General features: G+C 39.4%; 1 protein-coding gene across 1 annotated transcript in view; it reads right to left on the bottom strand.

Annotated features, from left to right (window-relative positions):
• Window positions 1-3,011: 3,011 nt before the first annotated feature.
• The window catches only part of LOC106956911 (fibroblast growth factor 14-like), a 34,648-nt gene continuing 24,795 nt past the window's right edge, over window positions 3,012-12,864 (bottom strand). The window contains exons 4-5 of the mRNA XM_015048012.1: window positions 7,410-7,608; window positions 3,012-7,324 (exon numbers count right to left, since the gene is read on the bottom strand). Of these exons, the coding sequence (XP_014903498.1) occupies window positions 7,176-7,324; window positions 7,410-7,608 (348 nt within the window). The 3' untranslated portion in view covers window positions 3,012-7,175. The remainder of the gene's footprint in view (window positions 7,325-7,409; window positions 7,609-12,864) is intronic.

The raw sequence follows: 12,864 nt of genomic DNA, 5'->3' as shown, positions 1-12,864 counted from the left end.
TATCTGTTGAAAAATATATATATATTATTATTATGCAAAATGTAAGTTAAATCCTCTTGTGATAATCTTACACCAGGAAACACAATACCTCAGGAAATGAACAACTCCAAACTCACCTCCTTTTTATAAAGCCTTTATTCAATGTTGTTTTTTGTGTATTCAATAGGTTGGACACAAACTGTACAGTGCAGACAAACTGTTTGCATAATATGTAAAGTTAACTGTACATTTACCGACACACAAGGTAATCTCCTTTAAAGGTTGGCACCAGTCACTTTAGCTTTTGGCTGATAGCTGGTGGGGGTTTGCACAGGGAGGATAAACACGCCACTGCTCTGACATTAGATGTTCTTCGAGCCGGCTTAATATTCAGCGCACAGGTACCCTGTATTACAGAGGGAAAACTGGATATTATAGTATTTCATGCACTGCAAAATGTGTCTAATTTAACCAAGTGTGTGCATCTGGTAGAAGCAAACCTAAAAAAAAAATAAACAGAATTCTGCTCAAGTGAGACAAGTGGATTTTAAAGAAATGTGTTGTATAATTTGCAAGAAATTTAATTTTTAAGCTGATTTTAATCCATCACAGTTAAAGGGACACAAAGAATGTCAAAGCTTCATAATCATGCACTTATTTTTAATAATTGTGACGTTTTGAGCCATCGGAGTAAAATTTAGGCATGCATTAGAGTACCTCTGGATTCCTCCTGTTGGTTTCTTTTATTGCGGTTGTGGATTTCCAGTCATGTCCGACGGTAAAACACCTATATGTTCTCCGACTGTGCAAACTAGCAGCAAGATATGAGCCAAAAACACCCAAGTATCACTGGTGTTTCTTTTGATTTCATAACATTACCACATGCATAAGCCCCACCCACCCCGACAAACACCACCTCTGCCATCTTTCCTCTTTTCAAATCCATGCAACAAGTGGGAACCGTTCCAAACGGAGGGGAGGACGAGACAGAGGAGGAGGTGACGAAGGTGGGAGTAAAGATCTCCGGATGCTTGATTACACAACAAGCAGAGAGCGACGGCAAGCGCGGTTCCAGTGAACAGAAGATTGGTGGAGGAGGAGGGGGATCAAAGGATAATTGAAACGTAAAATAGGCTGAAGTTGTATCTGCTGCATGTGTTTCTATGAGAGTGTGGGATCTAAGTGCCTGGAGAGAATGGGATGAGAGAGCTGTCTTTAGATTCAGATGTAATAAGGCAGTCTTTTGAAAGAGGACTAAAGTGGAGAAGAAGAAAAAGTAGAAGAAGAAGAAGAAGAAGAAGAAGAAGAAGAAGAACAAGAAGAAGAAGAACAAGAAGAACGAGAAGAACGAGAAGAAGAAAAAGAAAAAGAAAAAAAAGAAAAAAACCTGAGGGAGGCCAGCTACATCATAAGCGCTAACCATTACATGTTCCCATGGCTCTAAAGTGCTCCTGCGCTGCAGTGGTCAGATCACAAAGGGATTTTTGTGTGTGTGTGTGTGTGTGTGTGTGTATCTCTACCTCTTTCTTCTCGTGTCCATTTTGTGCCTCCTGACTTGCAGGCGAACTAAGATGGGTACATGCATGCTGCCACGAGAGCATGAGTGGGTACCTGTATGTGGAAATTAAAAGTCACCCTGGTTGCTGCGATTGCTCACTTCTAATTAAATCAGCTGCTCTCTTCCTGTGTGGAGCGGAGTCGCTCATAATTGTAGCCATGGCACCTGGCTAACCACCAGTGGAAAGGAAATCTCTCAGGAGATGCTGACAGTAATTGTGCCAGTGGTTCTTTGAACTCTGATTAGCAGCATGGAAAAAGAAGAAAATATTGGAGAAGCGTCTTTGGTCAGTATCCAGGACACCGGGCCTTTTTCTTCATTTTTCCCTTTTTTTCCCTCCGCCTTTAAACAGTATTAATTTGTGAGCGTATCCCCACAGATCTTCACAAGCCACTTTGGCTTGATGGGAACCCTGGTGTTGCCCTAACAAGCAGAGCTGCTCTGACTGGAGACGTAAAGCTGCTTTGCTAAGCTGGCCAGCAGTAAAAAGGACAAGCTATCAGCTGCAAAAATAAAATCTCACCAAGTACTTTTGGTCCAGTTTCTAGTGCAAATATCCTAGTGCGCTTGAAATAAGACAAAGCTAACTCACAAGTAGCTTTTCAGCAAGATATACACTGTAAACAATACAATAAGTTGGGTTTACAGTTTTAGTGAGCATAACTTAAGTTAGCTTAATAAATCTGAGTATGTAGTATTTTCTTGAAGGTAAAATCTCAAACTTTGACATAACAAGCTACTTTTTGTGACAAATAAAAAAGTGGTTTAATTAATTGCTGCTGCTCATGGCACATTGCATTGTGGGATAGCTTGTTGGCCAGTCAAATACTATACTTTTATGCATGGACTCAACTTAATCTATTTATCCAAGAGTTCATGCCATTTGTTTAAAATGAGCACAAAGAACAAGTTGACAAGAATTACGTCATGTTTACTTTAAATCTTTCACTAAACAGAATGTTTTATTTTGTTTTAAGCAAATAATTCCTTAATGCTGATTAAAAACAGTACTAGTTCCAGTAGCAAATTATTTGCTGTTAGACTTTTTTTCCCCATGTTACATATGAAATAATCTGCAAGTAGAACTGGAACTTTTTTTTTAAATCAATGTTAAGGAATTATTGACTTAAAACATACACCTATATCTTCCTGAAAAGTTACTTGTAAGTTAGTTTTGTCTTATTTCAAGTGTACTAAGATGTTTGTGCTAGAAACTACAGCAAAAAATACTTGGTAAGATTTGAAGGTTTTGCGAGTGTCGCGTAATATTTGAACAAAAACAGTCAAATCACCTCGTATCATGTCTGACAGATAAGGTTCTGCTTAGAGACGGACAGCTGAGACAATACAAGACACAAAAAAATAAATGGGAGTATACCGACTTGAAAATTATTTGTACCTCTGAAACTTTTTCACATTCTGTCACCATGAATTTGTTCATTTTATTGTTTGTTTGTTGTTGGGGTTTTTTTTCGCAAAAACCCAATAAAACTGCGTTGAATGAACTCACTTTAACTGATAAAATGTTTTGAAATCTTTGCGTGACAAGATGTGAAAACATTTAAGGGATATAAATAGTTTTTCCAAGCCACTGTATGTGATTGTCAGGGTTTATTTTATCTTTTTTTTGCCCCCAACTGTGACACAACAGTTAATAAATAAATGTTATATCCACATTTCTTTGACATGAGACGAGCACAGCACCAGACTTGTTCCTCATTAACATTATTCCATAGAACATTAGACAGAACGAAGCTAAAGTCAAACTTTGAGGGTAGAGAAATTAAGGAGCCACAGCTGGATCTTACAGCTTGACCCAAGCTGGGTTAATGAGAGGCACTCGCTTTGCCATTTCTTTTCATTTTCCTCTCCTTTTTTATTGTCTTTACAAATTAGCACAGAAACTGGTTTATATTTCATTAAGCCCCCCCATTTAAAGGCGAAAAGACAACACCTCGGTGACCACATCAGTCCCAATGATGGCTCATGTAATAAGATGTGCTGCTCGACCACATTTGTGCATGAATGCGAGAAGCAGCTAATGAGCTCGGCGAAGGAGAGAAATTACGTGGTGTACGTGAGAACCGAATCTTTGAAATGTCAATTGGAAACACTGCGAGGTCTGTAGCACCCGGCCACATCCGACTCAGATAAACAACGTCCGCGCGCGCCGCTTCACCTGCTGAACAGATACAGACCTGTTGCCAAGGCTTGAGACGCCGCTGCTCGTTTGATGTGCGAATGAATCACAGCAGCCTTGATTTCTGCAGGGAGACTGCTTTGTCGCGTTGCCGCTTTGTAGTTGTGGCAACGTCGACAAAGGTCATTAATCTTCCGCAAACAGGACAGTGTTTCAATCATCTGATTAAAATGCAAAAGGGGTTATTTTGGTCCAAAATTGAGATTCAAAGCGAGAAGGGATACACAGTGTCTGTTTTAATTGCTTTAATAAGCAGATCCTGAATGCATTAATATGCGCCTGCCATTAATCTCAAAGTGGGATCACAGTATGACAGTATCTCCTCCTGGGATATCTGGAGGAGGAAGCGACTGGCGTCTAGTCTTGCGGTCAAAGAAATATGAGGAAACAGAAAAGTCCCAGAACAAACTGGCTTTCACAGTGAGAGGTTGGCTTTAGGATTTTTTCTCACAAACTCAAGTGTTACTTTGGGGATTTCAGGACAATTAATTAACTACTGGTGTCAGTGAGAAAGGGCTGGTTTCAAAAAAATTAAGGTAAACAATTCAAAGTCCTTTTAGGGAGATGCCAGAGAAAGTGCAAGAATTATCAGTTTTTTTCAAGCTTTATGAAAAAACTGAAAGAAGGCTTTTACTTTTACTTCGCCTACATTTTATTCCCTTAAAAATATATGTATTATTATTATTATTACTGGCTGTTAGGAAGGACTTCATGTCTCATAGATAGTTATTTTTAGGAATTATGAGGCGTTGCTGGATTACAAAATAAATGAACCTCCATTTGTTTATGACCAGTTCTGGTCACCAGGCACGTTCTCAGTGCATCTCAAGTAAAAATCACTGCAGTTCGGCATCCTTGCAGCAATACAAATACCTGTTATAAATACACATAAGACTATGTTTTACACTTCAAATTTACTTGTGAGTCCTGATATGGTGGTATTTTGAGTAAAAAAAAAAAGCCAACATTAGATCTCACATTGGCCTGTGCCTGTGTAACGGTAATCATTAAATACATTTAAGTCGCTTTTAAGTTTGAGTTTTCATCAGTAAATGTGCAGGCTGGTTTATAGCCAATTTGTAATGGAGGCGGAAAGGTTAGAGTTGGAAAATAAAACTTGGATTGTACATTCATGCAAGGCCTAAAACTACATGCGGGAACTGATCTGCTTTTCTTTAAGCCACTGTGGATCAAAATTATACATATGACGAAAAATAAGTACTAATAAACAGTTTCAATTGGTCGAGTTCAGAAATAAATCAATTTTGTCTGGTTTTACAGTTGTGTGGATCGGTGACGGCCAGACTGCAGCCGAAAAAGGCACCTACTGTTTTAAGTGTTAGGAGGAGTTATCAGTAATTGAGGAAAGGAGGGTTGCAGTAATTCAGGAACAGACATAATTATTTGACATCAAAGCAAGTGAAACATGAAAAATGGAATTGAGTAAAACTGAGTAAATGAGCAAGAGAGTAAACACTGGGGGACTTTCTGAAATAAAAATGCCTGTTTGCGATGTTGAAGCCTCTCACTTTGGCAGGTAATTCGGAAATTCAGATGTATTTTTTAATGTGGCACTTCTGCTCCAGGTCTTTTTTTTTTGTTTTTTTTTTTTGTTTGTTTTTCAAAATAAAATATAAATAGTGTAATCAAACTACTTCAACCCCATCAGAAGCACTAAGTCCTAAGTCTTGTAGACGGAGTTTGTCTTCGACCTTCTTGGAAGAATTCAACTTAAAAAGAAACGAGGGAAAATCCAAAAAAAGTGTCTTGTGCTCCGCAGCTGTTCTCCTTTTCATTCACAGTCTCATATAAAGGCTGCAGGTCAGCTCGTCCCTTCACCATTTCCTACCATGTTTCACACGTGACAACCAACATTTTTACCACGTTTTACACATTTTGCATCTCGTCTTCTGGGCATTTTGGTGAGATAATATTTGTAAGAATGGGAAAAATATTTTTTAAGTAAGATTTTTTTATGCTATAAATATGATAGGAAAAATCTGAAAAGGCTTTTGGCTTAAGAACCTCTAATTTAACAGATGAATACAGGGACAAAGCTGAAGAATCTTTTCTTTTTTTTTCTCCAAATTTTCTTAATTTTAAATGAGGTTTTAATTGTAAATAGCAAACTAAATGTGAGAATTAAAGCAGGTCAAAGGGATTCATAACATATGACAACTATTTTGATACGGGAAGAGGTCGGTATAAAACGGAGGTACAAAATGGCAAAGGGGCGACAGGACAAACAAGCCGAAACAATCTGAAAACTGTGCTAAAAGCAGAACGTAAGCTCAGTTTTAAGAATCCACAAGCAAAAACTGAATCAGCAGTAACAGTCTGAGAACATCTTATAAATGCTACTTCATGGGTATCAGCTGATAACACTTTAGGACCTTTAAATTCATTTCAACGTCATATAGTTAAACTCTAAAAATCCTGGACTATTAACCTGGATTATAGTGGTCCCAGTAACACAGGCTCTTTCCACGTTCAAATACCCTGTTTCTTCTTTTGTTTTCAAGTACTTGGGAAGGCAACGAGTAAAGGAAAAAGTCTACAAAAGTCCTCCTGGCTGAGGACACCGTTTGATCATATTAATCTAAATCTGCTACCCTATGTAAACACAGACTGCTACCAAGGTGCTGCAGCACCTGCAAACTTCGGATACACACCTTGCTGCTACAAATTGGGAATTCGTTATAAATCATCTTCACGTGAAGACTCGTTTTGTCTTCTCTGAACTAGTTTTGTGTCTTCTCGATGAGACGTGTAGTGAGGGAGACGGCGAATGGCGAGTTCACCGTATGCAACGTGTCGTTTCCTGATGTGTTTTGATGTAGTTTAAGTACAGAACATCCTGTTCCAAATCCTAAGTGATTGATGATTAAGCTTTCCTCTGAATCATCACTGTTTGGTATTTAAAATGGTCTTTCTCCGGTGTTTGCTGATGCTTTTAATGTATTTAAAGATCGAATCCAAGCGGTCGATTTGGAGTGGAGCGGAGTTTGAGTGGATGTGTGTCTGCGGCCTGGAGCAAGCAAGTAACAGAAAACTTTCAGCAGAGGAAAGCAGGAGCTTCAATAAATGAATGAGTAAATAAATAAATAAGTGAACAAGGACTTTTGTTTTTTTTATGTCCTTTAACTGAGAACTTACGCCACTGTCCCATTTCACCCAGTTCAGCAACCTTCTTAACGGGAGCGCCGTCCCCCTGGCGCCGCCCCACACCAGTGTCCAGTTGGCTGAGGTCCAGCCCCTGTCGCTGTCCAGTCAGAGCTTATAGCTGTTTGTTTGTTTTGTTACCTTTTCTTGCATTTCTTCTTTTTTTATCTGATTTTTTTTTCAAGAGCGCAGCAGCAGGGCAAGTCTGTGGTGCTTCCTGGCGTCCAGTCAGTCGGCCAGCCAGGCAGGCAGGGAGGCTAAAAATGAGAGGTGGGGTTATGTCTCCTCCTTACTGGGTTTGCTGACTGGTTTGCCGCCATTCATGACCACAGGCTCACAGGTTGTGCTTTTAGAAGGCGGGCCCCCTGCGAGTTTAGGCACCGCCTCTCCTACATCGTGCAATGACGGCTCACGGTACATCGCAACTATAAAAGACAGGAAGAAGAAGGGAAAGTTTGATTTAGAACATAAGAAAACGAGTAAAAACAAACACAAGTTGATTTTTTTTACCTTCTATGGGCTTAGGCAGGAAGTGTGCAGCTGGTTTAGTCTTCTTCACCCTGTTGCCTTTCATGATCTGTCCCTCTTTGTTGAGGCCCAGAAACCACGCCCGGCCCGACTCCTTCTGTCTGTACAGCATGGAGCTGTAGATCACGTAGTAGTTCTCAAACACCGACTCTTTAAACTTGCATTCAGGTGTAAACAGTTCCTGAGGAGACAGAGATCGGATTATTTAATTGCTTTTCCTATAAGACTTCATTCTCCTATTACGTGAACTTTATTGTCATATGACTTTATTTTCGTATTGCTATGACTGTATTCTTGTAACATTATGACTATTTTCGCAAAAAAAAAAAAAAAAAAAATCTTAGGCTGACTCATATTTTTGAGAATTAAACGGATTTTTGTTCATGGTATTTATATGAACAAAAAGCACCCCATTCTTTTTTCCTTCGACATCTACAAACCAGACGAATAAAAAACAAAAAACAGCAAGCAGACTGATTCCTGTGACACAGAGCTCAAAACAGCTCATCCTACCCACCCACATCTGCTCGGCTGCTAGGTGTCAAAACTCTCTTCCATGGAGCGTGTTTCAGTGCTGGGACATGGTGTTATTCTAACTAGGGGAAAAAATCCTGTCTGCCAGTGCTACCGACTGTCCCTGCAGCCACGAGCAGGCCGTCTGATAGCATCGTCTTCCTTTGAGAAGGTCAGAGATGAAGCAGCTGTGAGTATCTGGATCTCAGATTTTCAGAATGCAAATCAGCACGAGTTTGTTTCTCAACGTAGTCCATATCAAAAATATACTGATGTCTATTTTTTTAATTTCTAGATCAACAGAAGAAAAGTTAAAAAAAAAGTTATTTTGGTACCAAACTCATTTTTGTAATGCATGTCCTTCTTTTCCTTCTCCGTTTTGGGATATTGCTTACTTCTTCATACTTCTGCAAATACTTTCCAATTTCTAGTTATGAGCAAAACAAGCTTTTTTGGTCGAAGTAGCAAAATACATATTAACTGCAACAATAACAGCTTAATTTTCTCAAAATAGTGAGAAAACTAACCCTTTTCAGAAACAAAAAACACAGGAAATAAAGAAAAGAATTAGGTACGAGTTACAGACTGAGCCATACAAACTAAAGAAAGGTGGAAATTGTATGACGAAAACACATATAAAAAACTTTGACGATTGAGGTACTTACAGGAGCTAACTTTTACAAGTGTTTAATTTGGTTACATTGTTTAATTATGTATTTCAGGATGAAACTCAGTCACACTGATCTCTATACTAAACTTCATTTAACCCTGGCAAATTTATTGACATTAAGGTTTTTTTTTTTTTTGTCAGAATATCTTAAGCAACACTTTTAGAATTTGTAATAATTATTTAATGCTGCGACAAAAGAACTAACACGACGAGACGGCTCCTGCCAACCCAAACATGCACTCCCGCGGTCCCAGACTGGAAAGTGTTCGTCTCTGCGCCGTCTCTTATTGGTTCCTGTAGGCCTCTTGCCAGATCCACAGACGCATTGTCATTCAGCTCAGGTCTGTCGGTCCGAGTCTCATAGCAACATGAGGAAGAGAGGCGACACTGTAGCTGTGGCAACCAACCAGCGCCGAGAGGGAGGGGTCAGCGGGTGTGCGTCTACGGGGAGGCCTCCCAGATAAACACAAACGCATAAACACTCGCATTGGTAATCTAACAGAGCAATAATGTGCCACATCTCATGCTCTACCACATCCACTCACGCTAACAGAGGAGTGACACGGTTATTAAAGGTATAGGCGGCTCCAGGCAGATCAGACACACACTTGTGGCTCTGGGGAATGAGCGGAGGGGTATGAAATGTGACTAAACCACTGCTTGGCAGCAAAACACAAGACAGGTGATAATGAATGAATAAAACCTCAATTTCTTTTCCCCCCCCGTCATGAAAACAAATGATTTTGATTCATATCAACAGAGCGGTTGCTCCCTGAACTGCTTGCTATTTTTCATTCGCAGATTGAATAACCTAATTATAAATGTATTTAGTCCTGACCTGCAACCCTGGATTTATTATTCATTTGCTTAAGAAGAATGGTCTTTCCTGGTGGGCACGAAGCAGTGCCAGAAACTTATTAATGCTGGTCAGTTAGGTCATGCATCATTTAACAGCGCTTTTAGAATAAAAGAAATGTGATGTCGGAGGCAGCGACAACTCCTCCAAAGCGTACTCGGAAAAAAGAATAAGTGAACTGTAAGAATGAGCCGGGATGAAAACCTCCAGGCGTTACAGGTGAGTCATTCTCACAGAAGCGCCTGCCCGAATGCGTTTCTGTCGTCGTTTCTAAATAGCTATGTTCACAAGCTGCCCACAGAAAGGAGACAGGCAGAAATGAATGAAAGAAATGGAGGGCGGGTGCGTGTGTGTGGGGGGAGAGGGATGGAGGGGGGGAAAGGGTGGAAATTGGGACATGAAGGAGAGGGGGAGAGAGAATAAATCACCAAGTGAGGAGGACGACGCCTCCTGATTGGAAAAACAGCAGGGGATTCTCTCCCTCCCTCCCTGCCTGCCTGCTCTTATCTTTGTATTTCTCTCATCACTCTTTTTTTTTCTCTACGGCGATGCGGTGCGCACACGCATGGACGTTGTTATCTTTTGAATTGCGGTCTCTAACATGCATGCACACCAGCCATGATCAGCCAGGAGATCCCATTAGCATGTTAGATAACGCGCCAAAACCCTCTAAATCAACACAGACGGCACTTCGTCCCTCGTCAATTAAGGGCCTAAAAATAACGAATTCATACACAAGAAGGAAAAAGTAATCTCAAGTTTTGGCACAATACACAATTTGCCGACAGGACGCATAGCGGTACGGCGGTTCAAATGTGAGAATGTTCCATTCAATTTACATTCACAGCACAATAATAAAGAATAATAAAGTTGTTTTTATTTTTAGTAATCTTTTTGTAATTTTACTTGAGTTACAAATGAATAAGAATAGATGATCCTACCTTGTTTAATGTTGCTACACTCAACTTTCTCTTGACGACTTTGTGGTCATAATGTGATGTAAAGCTAAAAGTTCAAGGCGTGTGAATTATTTTTATTTCAGTAAATCAGCTTTGGCTGATTGTGGTTTTTCTCTATTCCTGTTCAGCAAAATGTTTCTAACAAAGTTATGTCTACTGTTAGACTGATGAGATTTAATTTGTTGAGCAAAATGAATGGAAAATATAAACAACAATACTTCATAATTATAAAAGCTGGGAGCATACTAAAGCCTTAATCACAGTTGTGCGTTAACCTAATAAAGAATGTAAGCAACATCATTTTAGTGTGTATAGTTAAACCACAATGCTTCATATTTATAAATATGTTACACAAAGATGCAAAATTGGACAGGTGATCAATATTCTTGGATGTTTTTATGCATATTTCAGATTTATGCAGTGAAGACATGAAGAGAATAAACAAGTCCAAAGTTCCTTCATGTATTCCAAGCAATGAACTCCAGACTTTCCCAAACTTAAGGACTGAGAACTCTAGGAAGTTACATATTTATATTTTAAAATTATTTTGTTAATGAAAGTAGTAAATTGGCCCTGATTATTTCCTTAATTTTGGGTGATTGGATGATACTTACATACAAAACCAATCTTTTCCACAAAGACTTTTCACACAGACAAACAAAAAAATCATCTGTATTGGCCAAATTTGGAATCAGCCAGTGAGGCTTTTTAAAAATCGATGATCGACTAGAAAACTGCAATCGGTGCAGCCCTATATCAAATTATTTCTGATATTGATAAAGAGAAAACTCAAAACTAGGAAGAAAATAAATACAGGAAGGAAAACTATCAAGGATGAAAGAAAAGAAAGGAAGACAGTTGAAGGACAGAAAGAAGAAATGACAACTACGTCAATGAGATATGAAATAAAGTCGAGAAACTTGAAGCTGCGACAAAACCCCCCAAAAAGAATCTCCAGACGGCGTAGGAAGCCTGTAATTCTCATCACAAAATGACATTGACTGCTTTGTAAATGGCATGTGCAAACATCTATTTGAGCTTTATTGACCAGTGCAGAGAAGATTTGGTTTGACTTCAGGTGAAAAATTGAGTGTATTTTCTTCCAGGGTCAGAATTCACACAAGGGAGGTTGCTGAGCAAACACCTGTTTTTCACCAATGTTTTAGTATTTTTTTAAAAGCCTCAGCATCAAAGCTAATTTAGTTCAAAATGCATTTGTTCCTCCTGTTCTGCTGTTTGTGTAATGATACTTTACGCAACTGAGCCCACGAACGGACGTATGCGCCGTATGTTCGTCTGTGTGCGTCTGTTTGTGTGCACTGTTCAGCAAGTGGGTGTGTTTGTTTCCAACACCAGTTATTATCACAGCACTAATTACCCAGGGGGATTCTGGGTAAAAAAAAAAATCATTTTACAGAGCAGAATCCCAGAGAGAAAAGTGGAAGCAAAGGACTGGAGAGAAGAGGAGTAAAGAGTTCTTAAGAAAGGAATGACTGATTCTGATCTGCACTGATTCAGCTACTCTAATGAAGATCTGGCTCTTATTTTGGGTCAGCAGTAATGCAGCTAGCATCACAGGTGCCTCTTAAGAACCTGTTTAAAACTAGCCGGCATTCAGAGGGATCTGAGGTAAACTACAGTATCAGTGGACAAACTGAGGCGGAAATGCTGAGGCTGCAAGTGAGCAAAACCGTAACTCACACTGAAACTGTGGAAAACTGCAAGGTGCAAAAAAAATATTTCCCTGGCAACAAATTAAAAGTCGAGATGCTTTTTAGTTCATTCGGTACCAAAGTTGAGCATTTTCCCGACAATCTGTGGGGGAAAAAAACAGCTAATTTTCAAACCAAAAGTAAAAATAGTTGGGTAAAAGTTATCTCTGGACTTCCATACATCAATACATTTCCATGACAATTTAAAAGCCTCAGGAAAGTCAGTTCTTTCCTCAGTTTAACCTAGAATAAAATGAAGAAAACGCTCTTTTATCCCATTTGTTCTATGAAGTATTAGCCTCCACGACATCGTCCTGCAGATTCAAAAGAGTTCAAAGTAAAGTTGAGAAAAATCAAAGCCAAAGCCATTGGTCCCACTAAAAACTGACTTCTTATTAAGCGGTAGCACAAACCACTCTTGTGCAATAATGTCCTTTATCTCTGTAATGCTCTAGTATTGTGTATCCATGGTATTCTAACAATTTGCAACTTGGGGAAGGGTTTGAAATACAAGGAGAGAGCACAGAACAAGCCTGGCAGATTTAGGAAATAAGACCTCATCTGGGAAGAAACTACCAAATGACTTTGCAAAGTCATTTATTGTAACCTGAAAGAGGAGAAACTCTCTTTCGGGCTGTGCACAGGAATGAACGGCAAGGCTGCATACTGAGAAATAACTCCACTTGTCCACTGCAACAAATTGTGCCTCCCCATGTACTAAATAAAA

This window comes from Poecilia latipinna, unplaced genomic scaffold (assembly GCF_001443285.1).
Source record: "Poecilia latipinna isolate Pla-1442-1.1 unplaced genomic scaffold, P_latipinna-1.0 Scaffold856, whole genome shotgun sequence".
NCBI classification, from domain to species: Eukaryota; Metazoa; Chordata; class Actinopteri; order Cyprinodontiformes; family Poeciliidae; genus Poecilia; species Poecilia latipinna.
This window is presented reverse-complemented; position numbering and strand designations above follow the sequence as displayed.